Source organism: Apis cerana, linkage group LG2 (genome assembly GCF_029169275.1).
Source record: "Apis cerana isolate GH-2021 linkage group LG2, AcerK_1.0, whole genome shotgun sequence".
NCBI classification, from domain to species: domain Eukaryota; kingdom Metazoa; phylum Arthropoda; class Insecta; order Hymenoptera; family Apidae; genus Apis; species Apis cerana.
The window spans coordinates 15485254-15508776 of record NC_083853.1 but is presented as its reverse complement, the minus strand read 5'-3'; the positions used below and the strand labels follow the sequence as shown (position 1 = coordinate 15508776).

Sequence of the window (23523 nt, the reverse complement as noted above, 5' to 3'; positions counted from 1 at the left end):
GACATCGCCCAAGGGATTAAAGTAGAATCGAGGGAGCGGCGAATGGATTGGAGAAAAAGTATTGGAGTAAACAGTTTTCGCGAACCTTCTGCTTGACCCTCGTCGCTAATATCGGCCAGTCGACGATTAGCTCCTGCAAACTTGGCCTGCGCTGAATGTCGAAGACGTCCTGCATGCCCGGTACACACACACACGTACATCGTTAATCCCACTCTTTACATCGGACATCGAGTGTATCGCGGACGACCCTGATCACTTTGAATTTCACGAATCCAATTTTTTTGGAAAAAAGGTGTTCTTTTTTTTTCAAATCGACATCGCGTATCAGAGTCTTCCGCCTTTCAATATTTGAAACACGTTTTTTTTTTTAGAAATATTTAGAGATAATGCTTGCCGGTTACACATGCGTTACACATTCAGTTTCGATATTAATATCGTACAAGAATGCGATTTTATTCGAGACAGAAGATAGATACCTCTACTCATGCACTGTGAATCAAATAACAATCACTTATCGTTAACGATTAACATTCGAGTGAAATTAATCTTTGGTTAATCGACGATTGGTTAATAAATAAATATGAATGTGAATATCTACGATACGATACGATCGAGCAATATCCGAGATACGAATTCAAGTGCAGCATTAGCTCTAAACTAGCAATGTGTACCCGAGAATATTAATCGGAAAACGTCAGTCATCAGTTTCGTCGCGTCGGTTTTGTACATATCGCTTGTCCTCGAGTTTTTCCTGATATATATATATAATATACGTGTAATAACGTAACAGATTAGTAATAGAAATTTCTGTTTCCACAATTTCTTTCGTTTAGCTTTATCTTTCAGATTTTTCTTTTTTCACGTGTACCAGTGTAGACTAGTGGAAAGGAAAAAACTTATCAAAGATAAGATTCTAAAATTGTAGAAAACAGAAGGGCAGGGATTAGTTCGTCCTTAGACAAGTTTCGTCAATGTCGGGAAAATTATTTATGGGAATGATGGCTGAAAACCTTGAGCCAGCTCCAGTTAGTTTCACCCTTCTTGTCTAGAGAAATTCGAAGGACCTCCTCACCCTCCGCCACGATCACTATATCATCCCCGTCTTGATACCAGCTTCTTCCGTGCATCTCGCTGTCGTGCAGCGACTACGAAGACAAACGTGTACACAAAGAGGAAACAGGAGGGCAAAAAAAGAAAGAAACGTATCGGTCGATAACCGCTTTTCTCTATTTCTCGTATTACTAATCGATCTTCTTTCCAGAAATGTTAAATCGTAGATTTTTTTTTTTTTTTTTTTTTTACCTACTTACCAAACACAGTCGAGATTATCGTTGACTCGTTCCACAGCTAAATATTCGATCAATAACCATAATGCGACAAGGTATATACAATATATATACATAGTCGCGCTTCACGAAAATCATTTTTTAATTGAAGCGATATTTTCTATATCGAACGATATTATCCACGTAGCGTACCGAGCTGTTATGCGACAGTTGGCTATCGAGAACACGAGTGATGCAGCAGACTGACAACGAATCATAGAGTAATTCATCATGCATACCAGTAAAAATAGACAAGCTCCTTCAAGACATACAAGAAGAAAAAAAAAAGAAAATATCAAAATTCGATATTCAAAGTATCGAACCGCGTGATCATGAATCGAATAACGAAGATATTACGTATAATAAATATACACGTACCTTTTCCACTTTTTTCAAAGCTGGCATCGGTTTCTCCACTTCCTTCAAATCTACCTTTTCTTGTTCTTGCTCCTCTCTTGCCCATTTTTGATACCTTCTCTTTTTCAACATAGCACGGAAGTCCATACCGCTGGCGTCTGGCGAAATACGTCGAATAAACGAATAAAAATCGAGTCGAGACGAGGAGAGTGGGGAGAGGAGGGAGGAGGAAACGTTCCATACCGGAAACGTAAAGCTGCATCTCGGCGGAATCCTCGCCATGGATATTGCTCACGACGATCTTGTACGTGCCCTCGTCGTTGGGCTTCGTCTTCCTCATGCAGAGGGTGATCGTATTGGTCTCTGTGTCCGTAAGGAACTTGAATCGGCCACCTTCGATGATCTCGGTGATTCCTTTGTAGAATTTGAAGGTAGGCGCTGGCGTACCCTCAACTCCAACCGTGAGGTACGCCGTCGAGTCTAAGGCAGTGGTGGGCAAAATTTAATAGTTGAAGTTACGAATATAAAGTTACTTCGATAATTTAAAACGCAATAATCGCAAATAATTGTACTGATAAATAGGCGAGGTTATGTGAAAAGCGGTACAACTATAACAGCTACGAATAAATGTTATTCAAGCAGTTTAATAAGTAATTACTTAAAGTAAACTTTGTTTGAAATTTTTAACTAGTTACTTTTTCAACGGGTAAAGTAGTCTAGAGGAAACGTGGTTGTTGGTTATGTCGATAATTCGATCGGTCGATAAGTTAGACAACGTACCTTCCACCGCGGAATACGATTCCTGGACATCGATGATTTGAGGTGGGCCCGGTGGTCCGACATCTCGAAGAGGTGTGCTCGGCTGATTGATCTTATTCTCGAGGTCCGCCACGCTGGGTCTTCGGACGTCCGTGCTCGGACGACGACGCTGTATCAATCGATCGTATTCATCAATCGATAAAGTGGTTTTTCCATCATTTATCTTTTTCATCTTTTTTTATTTATTTATTTTTTTTTTTTTCGTTTCAAGCATCGAAAGCTTTCGGAAGAAAGCGAACAAGCAGCAACGAATCAAGTGCGCAACTTTCGCCCACTCTTACCTGCGTTGTCGATTTCCTCGATTGAATAATTATTCCGATATAATTCGATGAATAGGGCGAAAGTTACGACTCGATTCGATATTCGGATGCATCTCATGCCGTATGCTATGTGCCGTGGTGCCGTGAATGATTAATCATGCCTTTAAATTACAAACTGTTTAGTCACATCGTTAATCTACGTGGTTAGCACGAAGCATTAAGATCGTTCATAGTTATTCACAATGTTAATGCAACTAAATCGAGGAAACGAGATACCAAGACTTTTGCTTGTCTTCTTTTATTCAGATAAAGAGGAAGGTAAAACAATAAATCATCGCAGCAAAAGTTTGGTAATATCATTCTGATTCGCTTTGATTTGGTCTATAAAGAGAATCAGAATAGTGGATGATTCGATGTAGCGAGAAAAGGGGTATATGGGATAACTCGTAAGTGAAAGGTTGTGCGAGTTACGTGGAGAGAGAAAGAGAGAAGGTTGATTCGAATTCTCATGAATTCGACGCTTAATTTTCGCCAATTGATCAGTCACAGGGTTAAACTTAACGCTACGAGATTAAATCTGAAAAGTTTACGAAGTTCGTGTCATGAAAAGAGCTTCGCTACGAAACGATAAATACGCATAAAAATTTAAGGGAGGGTATTGTGTACCGCGTCGATCGATGCATCTTTCTTCGCAAATTTTCGACGAATCAAGTAAATATTGTTCACTGTTAGAAAAAAGTCTCGTGGAAAAAAATATCTATTTTCACATACATTTTTGTTTCTATTATGATATTTGTCACATAACTAATCCAAACAACGATCTCTATCTAAACCTAGATACATTAGTGTAGCCATCTAGAATCTAAAGAATTCTATTGAGATAATATAAAAAATTTTTTTATTTCTCACTTCTTATTATTTTATACATAAGCTAATCATGATATGTAACGATATTTTAATTTACAAGTATAATTATTCGAATAATTAAGATAATAATTGTATGTGTACGAATAAGCTAGATGTATCAAAGATATATTAATATTATATTATATCAAAATAATTAATATCTTCGAAAATATTTTAACTTCCAGTCTTAAATGAATCCTAGCTTCACAAAATAATTTTTACGATTTTAAATATATTTCAAATATTGGTTCTCCTACTACTATGTAGTGTGTGGAGTTATGATTGTCAACAAAGCGTCTGAAGTGGGGATAGGCGGTCCTAACGAAGGACATTCCTCTTGCCCCTCTTAACGCTCCCGTACCATCCCGCGAGACTTCTTTCCAACAGTAAACATCAAGCGAGTAAGCGATTCGTTTCGAATTATCGATCGATGCGTTTACAATGCGTTTAGAATCGCGTAACGACGATACGTGCAAATAAAAAAAAATAGCGTCGTTTAAACAGGATTATAAGTAGATTCGTTTAGTCACAAAGTCGCTTGTCCATTCGAAGGGTATACTCGTTGCGGTATAATAAAAGGTATAATACTTTTGTGACGTTCATGAAACTTCTCGATCATCGTCACATCGTCGCTGTTAGATACAATTGCGATACATAAGGCGTGGTTAATAAACATATATATGTATAGGAGAACGAGGATAGTGAAGAAAAGAGAGAGAGCGAGAGAGAGACACAGTTGACAATTTATAAAAAATTGAGAAAAGGAGGAAAGAAAATCGCGACTCGATTACCGCAGTGTGGATTATTTACAAAGAGACATCGAAGTGTACATAGATAATACACAATTAAGTAAATAAACAAATTAATAAACAAATATGAACGTCGAATGATTACCATATAAAGATTCGATTATTAGAGATGTTTAACGATATGAGAACGATCAATGATCAACACGTATCAATTATTTTCATTCGCGACAAATTAACATTTAAAACGAGCAACATTCGAGTTTCACATATATGTATCATGTTTCAAATAGACCTGCCAGTGTTATTACAATGTTTCAAATTTCACATATAATAGAATTCAGTAGAGAGATATCTGACCAAAATCATCTCTTATACTGTGGCCCGTTTGACTTGACACGATAAACACATAGGACATTCGAAGGTTACTCACGAGACACGAAAAATAATAGAAGAAAAAAGAAATGTACATTTGCTCAAAATTCAAACATCTATTAAAAAACACGTAAATTTCTTACCACCATTATCTAATTTCTACTTTTTTCAATACAAATAAATAAGTATTCGCTCGAATCAAGCAAACGATATATTGTAGTATACATAGCTGCGGGACGTTTCAATTGCAAATGAAATATTCGACCGACAATTATCGGTGAAAAATGGCGTAAAAAATTCGTCGTTCGTTCATCAAAGACGGAAACGCCCGGAAGCCTATTGAGCTGTTTTTTGCAAAATATTTACAGACGCGCATTGCAACATGTAGAATTGAAAAAAAAGAAAAGAAATAGAAATAGATATTCGAGATAACGCAACTGCAATTCGAAAGATAGTGAATATAACGCTAACCTCTTTTCCCTGCAGTTCACCAGGGCGGCCAGATTTATTCTGCACGTTGTGCGTGGAAAAATGGAAAAGAAAAAAAAAAAGAAAAGAAAAGAAAATGAAATGAAAAATCGACGAGAAAGAAGGTTTTTTTTTTCGTTTCGAGAAGGGATTCGAGATATCTCTATAAAGGGGATTTTTATCGGAAAGAAGAGATGGATTTACATCTGATTGCCAGTGTACTCTCTCGAACACGTAGAAACAGGCCTCGATGATAGAGATAGCAGGGAATGGGCAGCAGCGGCGACAGCTTGAAAAAATATAACTAAAAAAAGATTGCGTAGTCGCAAAATGAATATTATATCGGCTTTCCATGGTGGTATGCGGCATTTTCTGCGTTTCCTGCGTCTGGGAATACAACATTCGGCTGGTTTTAGTTGATCGCTGTTAAATTGCTCTTTTTTTTTATATATATGTGTATTTATATATAATATAGCTTCAATTGGGAATTCGATTAAAAAATTCTTCGTGGTTGGATAAGGTATATAAAAAATAGAAATAGAAAAACGGAGAAAGAAAAAAAAAAGTGTAAAAGTAGTAGGAGCAAAAATCGAGGTCGATGAAGTGAGAAACATATATATAGAGAGTATAAAAAATTTCGCAGGTAAATGGTGTTCGGGCAGGTAAGCTTTGTGTTATAGCGAACACAAATCTCACCTTAGTGTCTAACACCTCGCCGGGGCGTAATTTTCCCAACTGCAAAAAATTATAGAGACGAAATGTCAGCATTCTTTTAGAGTTTTTCAAATAATCTTCGCGAAATCTTCTGGTATCCTTTGCTCTTAACGTGATAGACCATATTTTACAACGCGTATCCGAGATATATATTTTTTAAATTATACACATTATAAAAAGGCAATGAAGGAAAAAAAGAGAGAAAGAGAGAGAAAAAATTTTTAGAAGGAGAAAAGATGGAGATATATGGTGCAGGAAAGTAAATAAAAAAAGAAAATAAATATTTACCGACCGCTTCGCTGATAAATTCATTCCTCTTTGTTCGTTCGTTCGTTCGTTTTAGCGCAAGCGCCGTTCAAATCAGAGGACATACCAAGTTTCGCATTTCGAGTGTAAAACACAAATACGTGTAGTTGGTTAGGTTCTAGCGACGCGTGATTTTGTTTACTTGGAAAGAATTTAGGAGAATTAGGAATAGAACGATCGAATTTCTTTCGAGTCGAGTCGTTGATAATTCGATCTGAAAATCCGTGGCGTGTCCGCGCGATTCGGCTAGAAATAAACGATCGAATGGCCGCGTTTGATTAATAGACGGCAAAGTATTAAATGTACAATAGCATAAGTCAAAGTCGTCCTTCGCGTCCGGTAAATTGATAGTTTTATCCGACCGTTGGCAGAAAATAACAAGTGTTCGGATCGTGGAAAACGTATTCTCACTTACCATGTAAACGATATATACGTATAATATACATACACGAATACATAGACTGATAATGTTGGAAAGTAGTTGTAGTAGATGTTTGTCTCTGGTCTAGGCATTTGTTAACGCCGATGCGTCTGTTCTTTCGGAACAATCCTTTTGCCAAAATGTAATCTATGAGCCGTAATGTATGTTAGAGGCGAATACGAAACCTTATACATCAATGATTTAAGATTTAAGGTGGAGAAGAGAATCCGTATCGCGCCAGACACGTCTCGGATCGTTTTTTTTTTTTTTTTTTTTCCCTCGTTGTTGTTCTTCGCGATTTGTTCGATGTTTTATATATATATATTAATCATATTATCTTATTAACGGTATTAATATTAAATAGTGATCGTGGAAAATATATAAAGTGGTCAGAGAGAGAGAATCGGTTGCAACAGATCCGTGCCAGGTGCAGTGGTGCGTTGGTGCAATGGTGCAATTGTGCATATATCCATGATCAATAATATATTATTAACTCATGAAAAGAAAAAAAGAAGAGCCGAGGTTTTCTTGAATCGATGGAACCTCCGCTTCGGAAAAATCCGACAATCTCGCGCTCGATCTTCGTCGAAACACTCGAATTCTCTATTCGAAATTTATTAAAAGTAAATATAAATTTTTTCCCGCTTCCGATTCATCGAGCACGAGATGATCGAAGAAAATGAATGTGAATATTGTGCTAAAAAGTGAAAAGTAATCGAGGTGAGCAGGCAGACGGAGTCGAACGAAGAGATCATGATCGCGAAGAGAGTAATTTTAATTTTAATTTCGCTCTTCGTTCGATGTTCGTTCGATAAGTACGCGTATCGTAATAATAATTGTGTGATACAAGATAAAAGAAATAACGTGCGAGAAAAAGAAAAAGAACAAATGTGAAAGTGAAAAAAAAAAAGAAATAAGTGCATTGATAGTCGAGTAGTAAGGTTGCAGACGAGGCATTCGCTTTTTTTTTTCTCTCCATTTCCTCACCTTACGCTCGTCCACCACCTCGCCTGGTCGCAGCTTTCTATTCTCCTATGAATCAAACTCTCCTTTACTAATTTGTTTGCATCGTTTCGAAAGATTTCGTTCTATCGTATATATATATATCGCTCCTCGAACGAATTCCTTTTCTTTAGCTTTGCCCCCTCCCCCCTTCCCCCCCTATTAAATTACCCATTTATTTTCCACGCTTACACAATTCGGAGAACAATTTTTCTCGAAGCGTGAGAGAAAGAGAGAAAAGGTTTGTGTTTTGGTAACAAAAGGAAAAATGATTTGGTTTCTCAGAAGCTGGGCTGTTTGGACGATTCACGAATAGGATGAGATGCTGTACTAGCATTGCTGACACTAACATCAACGTACACACCCGACACGTAATTTGGTGTCGTGATCAGACAAACACGTCGGGAGTTCACGTGATTTGGACATCTAGCTCTAAGACTATCACGATTGGGATCACTAAATCACTGACGTTGCTACGAAACTGCAAATAAAAAAAAAAAAAAAAAAAAAAAAAAAAAAGAAACTCCAATACAATTCTAGGGCAGTCAGCCGCTGGATCTACCTACGCTTGTATCTATGTGTATTTTTTTCTTTACACGAGCTACCTACGATTGCTTTTTTTTACATTATTTTCGAATCTTCATTTTTTTTTCTTTTTTTTCCCCCCTCCACCTGATACTCTCGATCGTCTTTCTTCTCCACCGTGTGTTTACGTACGCAAACACACGATTGGAAAACGATTTTTTGGAATCGAGGATCGCGAGTAACAAGCGAGGGTTTACTCGCTGCTCGGGACGATCAATCGATCTGCTCCGTTCCCGTTTAAATCGATCGTTACATTCCATCGATCCTGTCGCGATCCCGGATGGATCGAGAAGAGTTGAAGACACGCCCAATTAAGATCCGCGAATCAAAAATTAAGTAATGAGTAATTGCACGAAAATAGGAGCGAACGTTTATTTCTGGAATGGTATTAGACATCGCGGGCTATTAAGAACATTGCTTGGCAATTTGACAAAGGGAGGTTGATTAACGGGTATAATTTCGCGATAAAATTCCGTTACCATCCAAAAAATTATAGTTCCATGTTTTCCCACCGTTTTCAGAGCCCGAGGCAGGTCGATCGCTCGATCGTTCGAGGCGAGGGAACGCGGCCGCTGGGTTATCGATTTTCTCGCCACGAGAACGATATCCTTTTCGCAGCGTGACCGCAAAAAAAAAAAAAAAATGTATAAAAACACTGGATATGTATATATATATATATATACACATACGTACGTACGTATATATACATATATACATACATACACCTTTTGCAAGAGTAGAAAGAGAATCCTCGTAACATACCTCGTCACTGATGATCAGGCTGGGTCTGCGACCCAATTCCTCGGGCGGTATCAAGGAGCCCCGTCGACTGGTCGTGCCGCTACCAGGAATCAACGAACTCTTTCTGCTTCCAGCCGGCGTTACGTCTTTGATCACTTCGATCTTCGGTGCCTCGGGCGCTTTGATTTCTGGCACTTTCGGCTAAATATACATGCGATCAGAGAAATCGGTCGATCAGTTTTCCGATTTTTTTTTTCTTTTTTTTTTAGGCAATGCGTACGCAGGCAAAGCGTTTCACCCTTGATTCGAATCGATCGAATTTACCAGTAGTGAATCGAGATTGGTCGAATTCGCGTGGATGGTCGTGACGAGATTAAGTCCGAGTCGAGACTGATCCCTCGAAATCGGTCGGGTGAAATCGAAGCGAAGAGATATGGCGGGCACGAAGCAGGAGGGGCGTAATAAGACCAAAAATAGCGAACGACATTTTCTCCATCCTAATTTTCGAGTCGAAAAATCAGGGATCCGAGGGGCGTGATATACGAGCCGGTTATTTGCCAAAATATTCCTCCCTCCCCCATCTCTCTGGTCGCTGGGGGAAAGGGGGAGGATTCATCGGTTGCCAAACGATGATTTTATTCGTTCGATTATTAGCCCTAGCACGTACGATCGTGTTGCGTTAATTGAGAAGCTCGAAACCGGGTGTCGCTCCGAGTATCGAAAACCACGAAGAGAACGAAACGCCACGATCGGGGCTTCGAGTCGTTCAGGAATCGGTAAGGATTTAACGATCGATCCTCTCGCAGATCCAAGTTGCCCATTAAGTTGAAAAAGTTAAAAATTTCGATGATCACTCTCGTTTATAAAATGCTCGAATAATATTTATAGTTATTATGATATAATATTCGATCCGATTTTTATAGCTCGGCCGATGTAATTATTTGCGATTATTATTACGATTCGAATGATTTAAATTGAGTAAATTCAACTATTAAATTTTTTCGGCACATCGATTTTTTTCAGTTTATCGGTAATCAAAAACCGGTGGAAAATGGCTACCTCGATCGAAATATTATTCTAGCGTGTCCCATGTTCGAGATTACGAAATTCGAGGGAAGAAGACGCGATAGTATTTAACTAGCGGGGACGTTGCAAAATCTTCTTCTGTATCTGATGCAAAAGCGAAGCGGCAATTTGGCAAAATCGTTTTCTTATTCCCGTATTAATAATAACGATCGATTACTCACCTTGGATTCGAATTTCTGCCCGGCCGCGTGAAAAGAAAATTGATTAGTATCCAGGTACAAATGACACATTTAAAATATAATTTTATATTCGAGTTAAAATAAAAATAAGAGGGAAAGAATAATTTTCTCCACTTACCTGCGTCGCTGGCCTCTCCAATTTAGTTTTGTCTCGGGCCATGTGCTCCCCGAACTCGAATTCCTGGGGTTTCTCCAGCACAGGCCGCTCGTAATCTGGAATCTCTGGAAGCTCGTAACTCTTCTCCTTGGCCACTTTTCCAATTTTCGTCTTCTTCGCTTCCACTTTCTCGGCCTTCTCCGTCTTCTGCACGAACCAATCGAATTTAGGATTAACGTTCTCCAATTTCAATCGTGTTCGAGTTTTGAGGTTAGAACTGTTTCCATGAAAAGGTAGACAGATAGGCGACAGATAGAGCAATTTGATTTCAACGTAGAAAAAAAATTCCAAATCCCAGGAAATAATTTTTTTCGTGGAGGCAAATAGCCGAGAGAACACCTTAGAATTTGTTATTGTTTCGATTTTGTTACACGTAGATTTGTCGATGGGATATTTTGGTATTAAAAGAGAGAGAGAGAGAGAAAGAAAGAAAGAGAGAGAAAGAGAAGAGATCGAAGATGGAGAATTGTATTAATTTATATCACGACAATCGTAAATTTGTATTTTCAATTATTGTTACAGACACTGAGAAAGAGAAGCACAAATAGTGTTGAATAGAGAAAAGATAGAAGATGAGAAGAATATCGTACAACATCGAAATTCTGTGAATTTGATAAGCATATAAGAGAGAAGAATTATTGAAGGTGTGTGTGAGAAAAAGAGAGAGAGAATAGAATTGTTTCCTAGTCACAGTGAATAAGTAGAACGATCGTGAATTCGATGATAAACATCCAACATGTAACGTTAAGAAGACAAAGAAAAATTGAAGGAAAAGATATAGAGATAAAGATGTAGAGATGCGAGAGAAAGAGTGCGAAAGAGATGTATATATATATATATTGAACATATATTTAGAATCCCCTTCACGAGAGAATACCTTCAACTCGATACCGCCATTTTCAGCTTTTTGAGGTGTTTTAGGATCCCTTGAAACTGGTTTAAGTTGGATAGATTGAAAGTTGTCGGCTTTAATTTCGTATTTCGGTGGTTTGCGTAGTCCAGATTTCTTCTCGTTCGTCTCGGCTGCCACTGGCTGCATTTAACGTATCATTTATTCGAGAAAAAATTTTCAATACTTGCGAATAACCAATCCGACAAAGTTATCTCGCAATCACCTTACTTTTCTAATTAACTACGGAATATTATGAGAAAAAGAAAAAGATCTCACACTCACCTTTAGTTCCACTTTGTTCAGAGTCTTCGCCTCCTCTTCGATCTGTAATTTAGAAGAAAATTAACGCATCTAGAAACGAAGCGGATGAAAACTTTATCTCTCAGTATCCATTAAATTTACCTTCGCTCCAGGCTTGAGACTAAGTTTTCTGGTCTGTTCCTCCTCCTGTAAAAAAAACGAAAAGAAAAAATTCGTTTAAAAAAAATTGTCCAAATAGATTTTCGACGAAAGAAATTATGCCTCGATGAATTGTTATATCTGTTGTTATAATTTTTTAGCTGAAAAAAAAAATGATTGGATTATGCGAGATGATGGTCTGCTTCAATTTAGTCTGCTTCAAAAAAAATCTTTATTTAGTTTATGAGATGAAAAAAATTGAAATGACGAAGTTACGTGATATACACGCTTGTGAATGCAGAAGACAGATGCGATGAGTGCGATAAGTAGTAGTAGTGTCATGTAGTTTGTATATGAAATTAACGTTGCGTGAGTGATTAATTTCGTGTACCTTTCGTTCGGGTTTACCAAGTGTAACTTTAGGTTTTGGAGCAGGTTCTTCCTTCTAAAAAAAATTCAATTATGTGGCTATTTAAGATCATATTTTTGCGTAAAAATTGTGATATCTAACTAAAAAAAAAGGGGCGCCATCTTATGTACCTTAGCTTCCTCGGGTTTACCAAGTGTGGTTTTAGGTTTTTGAGCAGGTTCTTCCTTCTAAAAAAAATTGCGTGGGTATTTAAAATTGTGTTTCGCATATAAAAATTGTGTATATCTAATTAAGAAAAAAGGGACATGATCTTATGTACCTTAGCTTCCTCGGGTTTAGTAAATGTGACTTTAGGTTTTGGAGCAGGTTCTTCCTTCTAAAAAAAAAAAAACCAATTCCGTGGCTATTTAGGATCGTGTTTTGTGTAAAAATTGTGGTATCTAACTAAGAAAAAAGGGGCGCCATCTTATATACCTTAGCCTCGTCGGGTTTACTAAGTGTAGTTTTGGATTTTAAAGCAGGTTCCTCCTTCTAAAAAAAATTATAAATTGTGTGGATCGTGTTTTGGATGTATATAAAAATTGTGGTATCTAACTAAGCAAAAAGAGGCGCCATCTTATATACCTTAGCCTCTTCAGGTTTACTAAGTGTAGTTTTGGATTTTAAAACAGGTTCCTTCTTCTAAAAAAAATTATCAATTGTGTGACTATGTAGGGTTCTGTTTTGGATGTATTTAAAAATTGTTTGTATCTAACTAAAAAAAAAAAAGGGCGCCATCTTATATACCTTAGGCTCTTCAGGTTTAATAAGTGTGGTCTTAGGTTTTGGAGCAGGTTCCTCCTTCTAAAAAAAATTATAAATTGTGTGGATCGTGTTTTGGATGTATATGAAAATTATGGTATCTAACTAAGAAAAAAAGGACACCATTTTATGTACCTTAGCCTCCTCAGGTTTAAGTGTGGTTTTGGATTTTAAAGCAGGTTCCTCCTTCTAAAAAAAATTATAAATTGTGTGGATCGTGTTTTGGATGTATATGAAAATTATGGTATCTAACTAAGAAAAAAAGGACACCATTTTATGTACCTTAGCCTCCTCAGGTTTAAGTGTGGTTTTGGATTTTAAAGCAGGTTCCTCCTTCTAAAAAAAATTATAAATTGTGTGGATCGTGTTTTGAACGTATATAAAAATTGTGTGTATCTAACTAAGCAAAAAGAGGTGCCATATTATCTACCTTAACCTCTTCGGGCTTAGCAAGTATGGTTTTGGATTTTAAAACAGGTTCCTCCTTCTAAAAAAAATTATAAATTATGTGGATCGTGTTTTAGTATTTAAAAATTGTGGTATCTAACTAAGCAAAAAGAGGTGCCATATTATCTACCTTAGTCTCTTCAGGTTTAGCAAGTGTGGTTTTGGGTTTTAAAGCAGATTCCTCCTTCTAAAAAAAATTGTCAATTGTGTGGCTATGTAGGGTTTTTAGGTATATTTAAAAATTGCGGTATTTAACTAAGAAAAAAGGGGCGCCATCTTATGTACCTTAGCCTCCTCAGGTTTACTAAGTGTAGTTTTGGATTTTAAAGCAGGTTCCTCCTTCTAAAAAAAATTATAAATTGTGTGGATCGTGTTTTGAACGTATATAAAAATTGTGGTATCTAACTAAGAAAAAAGGGGCGCCATCTTATGTACCTTAGCCTCCTCAGGTTTACTAAGTGTGGTTTTGGATTTTAAACCAGGTTCCTCCTTCTAAAAAAAATTGTCAATTGTGTGGCTATGTAGGATTGTGTTTTGGACATATATAAAAATTGTGTGTATCTAACTAAGAAAAAAAGGGGCGCCATCTTATATACCTTAGGCTCTTCAGGTTTAGTAAGTGTGGTCTTAGGTTTTGGAGCAGGTTCCTCTTTCTAAAAAAAAAATTATTAATTATATATATATAGGATCGTGTTTTAGACGTGTTTGGATATGTAAAAATTGTGGTATCTAACTAAGAAAAAAAGGGCGCCATTGTATGTACCTTAGTCTCCTCAGGTTTAGCAAGTGTGGTCTTAAGTTTTGAGACAGGTTCCTTCTTCTAAAAAGATAAATATGTTACGGATTACGTTTTATATTGTAAAATACAGGGGAAAAAAATGTGTAGTGTTGTGTACCTTCACCTCTTCGGGTTTATCAACGGGTGTTTTAGATTTCGCGATAGATTCCTAAAAGTTAATAATAATCTTGTGTTCAAAATGTTTGTTACTAACAAAATTACTACCAAAATAAGAACAAGTGATATGTGAAAAATGTACCTTGGTCTCCTCGGGTTTATCGAGAATTTTTGGTTTTGAGGGTTCTTGTATCTAAAAATGAATTGTGTCGTGTGAAGTCTTTGTGTTGTACGTGAAAATATCGATAAATAATGTACTGTATTCGTTTCATGTACCTTAGATTCTTCTACTTTGAGTGTGGGTTTGAGTTCCTCCTAAAATAAATGAGAGTGAACTTAAACTAATATTTGATGTTGTTCGTTTTTAACAATGTATAGCATGTAAATTGCACGTGTGATTAAAATTATATTCATTCTGTACCTTCTTTTCTTCCTTTCCAATAGTTTTAGCTTTAGCGACGACTTCATCCTTCTAAAAAAAAAATACAACGATAAAATTTATTCACTATTCGCCAATTTGATTTTTTTACGTTAATGCAACGAAAGGTTAACAAAGGTTGATAAGAAACACGTTTATGTAAGTACCTTAGCTCCATTGGAAACGCTATCCCTTTCTTTAGAATCTGACGTAGGTTCTTCATCCTGAATAATATTCATACGAATAAATAAAACGTATAATAAATAAAAAATATAAAATAAACAAATGGAAGGACTGTAACAAATTCGTGAGATATTTTAAACTATTGTGCTTTTTATTCCCTGTACCTTAGACCCCTCTGTAGACTTTGTCGATGATCTACGTCTTGTAAGCGGTTCCTTTTTCTAAAATTGTAAATGGAGGAAAAAAATTATAAAAAAAAAGACAAATGCAATATATCGCGCATTCGAATAGAATTAAATTGTTTTAAAAAAATAATAAAAAAAATAAAATAAAATAATACCTTGCTCGCTTCGTCAAGTTTGCGAGAAGTAGATTTTGGTTTCGCGTCTTCTTTCTAAAAACGATCAAAATAATAATTATAACTTTTCCGTTAAACTATGTGTTAATGTGGTAATGTTATATCTTATGCATGTATGTATATATGTATGTATGTATGTATAAATGAATGTTATATATCGTGTACCTTGCCTGTTCCAACTTTCTTACGAGTTTTTTTTAATTTCGGTTCAACTTTCTCCTAAAAAAAAAATATATATATATACTTTTTATTTTAATTCCAGCAAGGAAACGAATGGACAGATGTATAATGATTATATTATTATTATTCTACCTCTACTTTATTATTAATCACATCAACTAAAGGCGATTCCGATTTTTGTTTCAAAGTTTCGGATTCGTCGTTTACTTCGATTAAATTTGATTTCCAAGTATCCTAAAACATGTTCGAATAGTGAATACAATGAATATAATAAACAACAAGAGTGTGTTATAATTTTAAATTAATGACGTATATGTTTATGTACCTCGGGTACTATGTACTCTGTCCGTGATAAATATATGAGAGTTCTTTGTGGGGCCTAAAATAATTATAGGCACATTCAAAATAAATAATGAATAATTGTTATGATTGAAATTTGAATTAAACAAATCGTGTACCTTTCTTAAAATTGACTTAATTTCTGGTTCTTGTGGTCTATCTGCCCAAATATCCTATAAATTGTGCATTATATATACATATATATAAATTTTATTAATATTAATTTAACCAAAAAAAAAAAAAAAAAGAAAATACCTCTATATCATTGTCCAATTCTTCAATTTGTTTAGGTATAATTTTTGATTCATTCTGTGAATATGTATGCAAAATAATAAATAAATCATGAATCGAAAATAATATATTAAATGTAACAAGATATTTAATGAAATTTAAATTTATAATCTAATTGTTTATTCATTAATTATTTCAGGAATTATTATACTGAATTTGAATTCATTTTATAATAAAACAAAGATATTATCTTTTCATAAAAAAAATTATTGTATATTATGACAAAAATTAATAACAAATATACCTCGTTATATTTAATCGATTCTTTTTTTTCTGTGCTTGGTTGGGGTTCAATGGAAACCTAAAATTATTTTCGTATAATTGTTATGATTCAAAAAGTTTTTATCGAAAATACGAAATTGAATGTACAATTCCATTGTACATTGTATACCTCGATATTTTTATTAGGTCTACTCGCACGTGGTGTAGATTCGTTTGATATAAATGTATCCTAAAATTACATTTCTATAAGAAATAAATTTACAAAAAAAAAAAAAAATTATATACCTCGTAATTATCAAGCAGTAATTCGTCACGATTGGTGTTATCCGGTTGTAATTTTTCCTAAAAAAATTTTTGAGCGATAAAAAAATATAAAAAAAAATTTTAATTTTAATAATGATAAAATATCTACGTTCAATTTTTCATGAAATGCACGTTATAATATATATAATTGATGAATATTTTGTAATTGGCGTATCGTACGATTATATCGCAATACAATTAAATTAAATATTTTGTAATAAAATGAAAATTTCAGAATTGTGAAACTAATATGTACCTCTCTTTTTATAATGGATCTTATTTCGGGTTCTCTTGGCACTGAAGCCCAAATATCCTATAAACGCGGTTTTTTATAAGTGTTATGTCCTTGATTTTAATACGAAATTAAATATCTTTTTAATGAATCGTTTACCTCGATTTCATCATCAGGTTCAGGCTCATAATGTTCAATACTATCTCTTGGTAAAATCTATAACGACAACGTGTATATTTTAATTGTATATATTTATTTATTAGAAACACCGAATATGAATTTAATGTGTATATTTAGTGTTTTGTGTACCTTCATGTGATGTGTTGGTGTTATTGTAGATCTAAATTTCGGGGTCTCTCTATCTACCTAAAAAATTGAAAATAATAATAAAAAAAAAATTTACGAAATTTCTTCGTTGAAAAGAAATCGTAATTGAAAAGAAACAATGAAAAACTAAAAAAATTACATCGAAAGAACAGCATTGAAATAAGATAAAAGTTACGACGAGGTTATTTAGATAGCGTGATATAGATCAGTAATATGCGTGAAGTAAGCGACTGCAGTCTACTATATCATTTAGAATAACTACTCTATTCGCATACATATGATATTTATGTAGAAGCAATTCGCCTCGCTTCACGCTATTCCTTCTTTAAACAGTTACAATGCTAATTACGAACAAATTTTCATCAAATAGAACATTTATTGCGGCTCTCTTGCCAAATTTAACGATTAATCGATATTATACGTACATAAGTCACACACAATATTTATTGTTAAATGTTACTAGCCTTCTTGAGTCATTTGCAAGAAGGTTAGGCGCACACATGATACTTACTGTTTCTATTCGTAAGAAAAAGATTATTTTCAAATTTAAATACTCGTAATAACTTTTAACATGTTAATAATAAAAATTGTACCTAAGATATATTAGAATTTTAAGTTTATGGAAATTATACACGACAAAGAAATGTGAAAAATGTTTTTTTTTTTTTACCTTTTCGGTGATTACTTTTTTTTCAATGATGGAAGCACGCCGGCTTTCGGTCTTGACTTCTTCGATCTGTTTAGATATACATAAAAAAAAACTGATAAATATAAGAATGATATATCATTTTAAGACAAATGTTGATAAATGGCATATAGGAATGAATATTGGAGAAATTCTAATTCAATTATTTTATGTTTTATCATACAAATCTATTTATTAAAAAAAAATAAGTAGAAAATAACATGTAACCTTTTCGTCAGTTGCTATTAAAGAACTTCTTCGACTTTCTGTTCGTAATTCTTCTACCTGTTAAAAAAACAAAAGAAAAAAAACATTATGCAAGTTTTCTTGCAAATAGACAATTTTAAGTAATTGGTACTTACTTTGCTAATAGATTGTTTTCGAGATACAGTTTTTTCAGCTTTAAGCAGAGCTTCCTGAAATAGAGAAGTAAATGGTATAAATAGAAATACAAAGATTTTAATAATAAGAATAGGAAAAATTATACTTACTTCCTTCTTCTCTTCTTTCTTCGCAATTTTTTTCTGTGAAAATAAAATTGTTCAATTTCCAATCTAATAATTAACATAACAAAGATTTCAAATTTAGATTAAAAAAAATTATTACCTTTTCAACTTCCTTCTTTTCTTCGATTTTTTCTTCTGGTTTCTTCTACACAAAGATGAAACAATTACAATTCTATCGATAATTAATGTAAAACAAAAATAAATAATATAATGCATTCTCAATCTTACCATCTTTTTATTCTTTTTATTTCTTTTACCACTATAGTTCAACAATTGTCATGTTGTTAAATAGATATACACTAAAAAATTGATTTGAAAACCAAACTATATAGAACATAAAAAGAAACATGCAGACAATAAAAACGGAAAAGAGAAAGACAAGAATAGGATGAGAAGGTACAATTTTGAGGAAAATTTCATAGCCCAGCTTCTAAAATGAAGTATTTTCTTAGAACATAAGCATTATAGTGTGCGAAACAAAATTAAAAATGTAAAATTTATAAATAAGTTTAACTATTTCAGTCTGAAATAAAAATAATCTTAATACAAATCAATTTGAAATAATTAACGCTGAAACATATTAAAGTTTATTAATTAAAGCTGCACGTGTTGGTAAAGCTGTAAGGAAAGATCAATTCATTCGATAATAGCTGCAAATAAATTTTCCTATTGTAAACATGCGTTATCTCTTTTAATTTATTTTATTGAATTTATAAGCATTAAAAGCCATATGGAATAATCGTTCGCAACCATGATTTTGCAATGCAATTGAAAAGTCGATCTATAATTCGAGCGCATACTTTATTCGGATAAAATTTTTGATATTCATTACTCACCTGTATAACTTCCAGTTTCTGAAACAAAAAAAAACAATTATGTTTAATTCTTGATTACTTTACGAATATTGCAGCGTATATTATAATGATTTTTAAGCAAATTTTCATAATATTTTTTTTTATATAAGATAAATACATGAAATAAAAGGACACATAACGTTCACAACTACAAGGAATCATAGGAAAACGCATAAAAGGAAACAATATTTGTGATATATTTTAAATGTTTACCGTGTAAATTAAAAGAATTTCACTCACTTTTAATAAACGATAAAATAATCTTTTTTCACTTTCGTGAATCGAAATAAAAAAAAAAATAATCGTACCTTTTTAGGAGCAGATTTGTCGATACCGTTTGGTGTGTGGTCAGGTATATCCTTAAAAGTAGTTTAAAAAAAAAGTGTTGATTAATTTAACAGTAAAATTAAGGTAAAAATTCTCTTGATTTAAAAAAAATCAAAAAATAACGAATTAAAAAAATAGTTGACACGAAAAAATATTCAGTGAGTGAAAATATATTGCATATGTTTGTGAAATATGTGTAACGTGTATGTGTATGTGTGTACCTCCATTTGTGATATCGTTTCTGAATCTGGCTCTTCGATAATCGGCTCTGCGATGCTGGACTCGATTACACTCACCACTTCATCTTCCTTCTCCTCCTCCTCCTCCTCTTCCTTTTCTTCTTCCTCATCTTTTTCGAAAAGATTTTCTTTATCATGGTTCCAAATTGAGCTTTTTACCTTCGCATCGCAATATTGAAACGTATTTCAAAAGAGCCGAATTACCGTGTAAATGACGAAAAAAAATAATTATATAAAAATCTTCCTTTCGATAAGTTTAACTTTAAGTGTTTATGCAAGTTCGTGTTCTTAACGTAAAAAAAGTGGATGAGTATTAGTTATAGGCAGACAAAAGGATAGACAAATAGCGAAAGAAAAAATATTCTTTAGGAGAATTAGATCAATAGCGAATAACAGTGTAACAATAACGTTCGCTACCTTTTCCTCTTTCTTTTCTTCCTTTTTCTCTTCTTTCTTTTCTACCTTCTTCTCTTCCTTTTTCTCTTCCTTCTTTTCTTCCTTTTTCTCTTCTTTCTTTTCTATCTTCTTTTCCTCTTTCTTCTCTTCCTCTTTCTTTTCAACTTTCTTCTTTTTCTCTTCTTTTTCCTCTTCCTCTTTCTTTTCCTCTTTTTTCTACAATATGGACAAGGAATTGCATGCAACATTCAAGGACAGATGTTTACTTAATCGTTCTGAATTTAATTAACCGGAAGGAATATTATTTTATAATGTACGAATAAGGGATGAACACGGTATAACGACATTGTAATATTGATATATATATAAAGAGAGAGAGAAAGACGAACGTTTAACCATTTTCTAATCTTTTCTTACCTTGACAACCAATCGTGCCGACGATTCATCTTGACCGAATTCATTACTAACGACTACTTTGTACGTTCCAGAATACGAAGTGGAAGCAGATGTGATTGACAATTTCATATCTACACCATTGAAAGATATCATCACGTCTTTGGAAGCTTTGACCACCGTAGAATCTCTGAAAGAAAAGGAAAGGAAATGAACGTATTGTAAACGATTTGAGATTAAATAATCTCGAGTTGAAATAACCTATTTACCTGTACCATGTGATGGTAACTTTACGATCCTGTTTGGAGAGGCTGGCGACAAGTTCGATCGATTTACCTTCCTCGATCGTCTAAAAATAAAAATATTAATGATTAATCGTTCAAAGGTAGAACACATGGAAGAAGAATATAATGGTAATTACCGCAGACTTCAAACCGGATATAATCTTAGGTTTCTCGCCTTCCTCCATAATTTCCGTAACTTCTACAACTTGGGACGTTGCCTCACCTTTTTCGTTACGAGCGACTAACTTGTACACACCTTTGTCGGAGGCTGACACTTGCTCGATTTCTAACTTGACAGCAAATTCTCCCTAAAAGCATAAATTTTATTAGTTTCTTCTTCTTTTTCTTCTTTGAATTCACCTTCTTATCGCCTTGTTTGAATCTACAGAAAGAGGCGCACCTCTTTTACTTGCTCGACGTGGACTTTGTGCCTGTTATCCGCTTTCACAGCTTTTGTCTCTTTGAACCAAGTGCATTCCGGCGTAAATTTGGAAAGCACGTGACACTCGACTATGACCGTTCTCTTCTTCACGATCTTCACGACCTTTGGTTTTTCCTTGATCACGGGTATAACTAAAACGGAAGGACATTCAAATTGGATATTCGAGGTGAATGAGACGAGATTAAAAAGAAAAAACTCACTTTCAACGTTGAGCGTTAGATTGGCATTCAATTCGCCAAGAGCGTTTTTGATGTTGCACTTGTATAAACCTGAATCTTCGGCACCTGGATCGTTCAGTGTCAATTTGATATAATAGATATCTTGCTTCTCTTGAACAATACTGATCGAGATCTTGGAGGACTCCTTCACTATCTTGCCGGCATGAGTCCACACGATTTCAGGTTTCGGATTCGCCTTCACCTTGCAATCCATGATCACCAGTTTACCCTGGTTTTGAGACTGTATCCGCGGTTTCTCGACGAAAGTCGGGCCGTCTCCTTCCGGCTCTGGCTCTGCCTCGATATTCAAGTTCAAATTCGCATTGCTTTCACCGTACTCGTTTTTCACGTGACATCTGTAAGTGCCACCATCAGGCGCCGAAGGATCCTGCCACATAAATACCATAATCGATAATCGTGTGTACACCATAAACACACACACACACACACACACACACACGTTACCTTGATCTCCATGATCAACTCGTAAACGTCCTCTTCCACGGTCTTCGTCCTGATCGAAATCTTGGAAGATTCTTTGACGACACTGCTCCCACGGAACCACGTAACTTCCGGTTTTGGATTCGCTTTGCACTTGCATTTCATCGTGATCAAGGTGCCGGTTTCGTTCGGAATGATACGAGGTTTTTCGATGAACGTCGGCGCGAAACCAGGTCCCTCTTCTGCATCTTAGAAAGATCAATGGTTAAGCAAGGTTCGTCAAAATTTATACTCGACGATACTTATGGCGATCGAAAAAAAAAGGGAGTGGGGGAAGATATTTAATATTCAATATCTCGATTCTTCTCGCTCGAAATTCAGCGCAAGGATCATCGCAGCGAGTTAAACAGTTAAGCAAACGAGAGAAGGATTAGTTATATAGTTATATAGTTAGCTTATGTGCGCAATCATGCACTTACCTACCTGTACATCTATATACACGTACAACGCGAATTTTATTCACTGCGATATAATAATTATCTTTCTATTCTCGACATCGACACAAAGGAGAGAGAAAAAAACGTGCTAGGAAAGAGATATATATATATATGTGTAAAAAATAATCGTGGCGTGCGTCTGATTCGGAGGAGGACTTGCCTTGGAAATTGAGGGAGATGTTTGCGTTACTCTCGCCGAAGTTGTTAAACGCGTTGCATCGATAATTTCCGCCGTCCGCCTTGGTCGGATTCGATATCTCGAGCGTGAGCAAATAAGTGTCCTTCCCGGTCGCCTTGCGTGACATCTTGACACGTTTGCTGTCGGTGATCGTCTTCTGACCTTGGTACCAAGTTATATCCGGGACCGGGTGAGCTTCCAAGATACACTCCATGATCAACACGTCCCCTTCTTGTCGAATTGTTGGCTTCTTTGGGAAACGCGGCGGTTTACCGTCTGGTATTCTGCGTCAGATCGACACGTCAGATCGACACTCGCTTCGATTCCTCGATCGCGCGGACGGATTCGTTGCAAGGCGTCGCCAGAACAAAAAATTCGATCGTTCAAAATTCGATTGTTCAAAATTCGATTGTTCAAAATTCGATTATTCAAAATTCGATCGTTGAAAATTCTATTATTCAAAATTCGATCGTTCAAAATTCGATTGTTCAAAATTTAATCCTTGGAAATTCGATCATTCAAAATTTGATCTTTGGAAATTCGAACATTCAAAATTCGATCGTTCGAAATTCGGTCGTTCAAAATTTGATCCTTGGAAATTCGATCGTTCGAAATTCAATCGTTCGAAATTCGATGGTTTAAAATTCAATCTTTGGAAATTTGATCTTTGGAAATTCGAACATTCAAAATTCGATCGTTCGAAATTCGGTCGTTCAAAATTTGATTCTTGGAAATTCGATCGTTCGAAATTCGATGGTTTAAAATTCGATTATTCAAAATTTAATCCTTGGAAATTCGATCATTCAAAATTTGATCCTTGGAAATTCGAACATTCAAAATTCGATCGTTCAAAATTCAGTCGTTCAAAATTTGATCCTTGGAAATTCGATCGTTCGAAATTTAATCGTTTAAAATTTGATAGTTCAAAATTCGATCGTTCAAAATTCGATCGTTCAAAA

General features: G+C 34.9%; 1 protein-coding gene and 1 long non-coding RNA gene across 6 annotated transcripts in view; one reads left to right on the top strand and one right to left on the bottom strand.

Annotated features, from left to right (window-relative positions):
* LOC107992456 (twitchin) overlaps positions 1 to 23523 on the bottom strand; it is a 66476-nt gene that overhangs the window by 33414 nt on the left and 9539 nt on the right. For 2 of the 5 annotated variants that reach the window (XM_062071710.1, XM_062071712.1), the window contains 60 exons: positions 22547 to 22848; positions 21914 to 22137; positions 21431 to 21836; positions 21189 to 21361; positions 20926 to 21096; positions 20774 to 20853; positions 20529 to 20694; positions 20133 to 20327; positions 19698 to 19874; positions 19458 to 19508; positions 19132 to 19149; positions 18396 to 18440; positions 18281 to 18313; positions 18152 to 18205; positions 18018 to 18074; positions 17775 to 17840; positions 17087 to 17143; positions 16937 to 16993; positions 16802 to 16858; positions 16528 to 16584; positions 16412 to 16471; positions 16265 to 16321; positions 15985 to 16038; positions 15849 to 15902; positions 15716 to 15769; positions 15523 to 15624; positions 15376 to 15429; positions 15193 to 15246; positions 15017 to 15073; positions 14837 to 14893; positions 14673 to 14723; positions 14528 to 14566; positions 14394 to 14444; positions 14253 to 14303; positions 14120 to 14176; positions 13953 to 14009; positions 13792 to 13848; positions 13642 to 13698; positions 13487 to 13543; positions 13340 to 13396; positions 13192 to 13245; positions 13045 to 13098; positions 12895 to 12951; positions 12733 to 12789; positions 12583 to 12639; positions 12428 to 12484; positions 12279 to 12335; positions 12130 to 12183; positions 11742 to 11786; positions 11622 to 11663; positions 11325 to 11480; positions 10409 to 10594; positions 10273 to 10287; positions 9047 to 9226; positions 7685 to 7729; positions 2463 to 2610; positions 1926 to 2162; positions 1704 to 1840; positions 1011 to 1145; positions 86 to 169 (listed from right to left, as the gene is read on the bottom strand). In XM_062071710.1, coding sequence (XP_061927694.1) covers positions 86 to 169; positions 1011 to 1145; positions 1704 to 1840; positions 1926 to 2162; positions 2463 to 2610; positions 7685 to 7729; positions 9047 to 9226; positions 10273 to 10287; positions 10409 to 10594; positions 11325 to 11480; positions 11622 to 11663; positions 11742 to 11786; positions 12130 to 12183; positions 12279 to 12335; positions 12428 to 12484; positions 12583 to 12639; positions 12733 to 12789; positions 12895 to 12951; positions 13045 to 13098; positions 13192 to 13245; positions 13340 to 13396; positions 13487 to 13543; positions 13642 to 13698; positions 13792 to 13848; positions 13953 to 14009; positions 14120 to 14176; positions 14253 to 14303; positions 14394 to 14444; positions 14528 to 14566; positions 14673 to 14723; positions 14837 to 14893; positions 15017 to 15073; positions 15193 to 15246; positions 15376 to 15429; positions 15523 to 15624; positions 15716 to 15769; positions 15849 to 15902; positions 15985 to 16038; positions 16265 to 16321; positions 16412 to 16471; positions 16528 to 16584; positions 16802 to 16858; positions 16937 to 16993; positions 17087 to 17143; positions 17775 to 17840; positions 18018 to 18074; positions 18152 to 18205; positions 18281 to 18313; positions 18396 to 18440; positions 19132 to 19149; positions 19458 to 19508; positions 19698 to 19874; positions 20133 to 20327; positions 20529 to 20694; positions 20774 to 20853; positions 20926 to 21096; positions 21189 to 21361; positions 21431 to 21836; positions 21914 to 22137; positions 22547 to 22848 — 5440 coding nt within the window. Of the gene's footprint in view, positions 1 to 85; positions 170 to 1010; positions 1146 to 1703; positions 1841 to 1925; positions 2163 to 2462; positions 2611 to 5952; positions 5992 to 7684; positions 7730 to 9046; positions 9227 to 10272; positions 10288 to 10408; positions 10595 to 11324; positions 11481 to 11621; positions 11664 to 11741; positions 11787 to 12129; positions 12184 to 12278; positions 12336 to 12427; positions 12485 to 12582; positions 12640 to 12732; positions 12790 to 12894; positions 12952 to 13044; positions 13099 to 13191; positions 13246 to 13339; positions 13397 to 13486; positions 13544 to 13641; positions 13699 to 13791; positions 13849 to 13952; positions 14010 to 14119; positions 14177 to 14252; positions 14304 to 14393; positions 14445 to 14527; positions 14567 to 14672; positions 14724 to 14836; positions 14894 to 15016; positions 15074 to 15192; positions 15247 to 15375; positions 15430 to 15522; positions 15625 to 15715; positions 15770 to 15848; positions 15903 to 15984; positions 16039 to 16264; positions 16322 to 16411; positions 16472 to 16527; positions 16585 to 16801; positions 16859 to 16936; positions 16994 to 17086; positions 17144 to 17774; positions 17841 to 18017; positions 18075 to 18151; positions 18206 to 18280; positions 18314 to 18395; positions 18441 to 19131; positions 19150 to 19457; positions 19509 to 19697; positions 19875 to 20132; positions 20328 to 20528; positions 20695 to 20773; positions 20854 to 20925; positions 21097 to 21188; positions 21362 to 21430; positions 21837 to 21913; positions 22138 to 22546; positions 22849 to 23523 lie in introns of all 5 variants that reach the window. The other 3 variants (XM_062071713.1, XM_062071714.1, XM_062071711.1) reach the window with 3 other exon arrangements.
* On the top strand, positions 3862 to 8222 carry LOC133665701 (uncharacterized). Its single transcript, XR_009828903.1, has 2 exons — positions 3862 to 4246; positions 4356 to 8222. It is a non-coding gene; the product is annotated as an uncharacterized LOC133665701 (long non-coding RNA).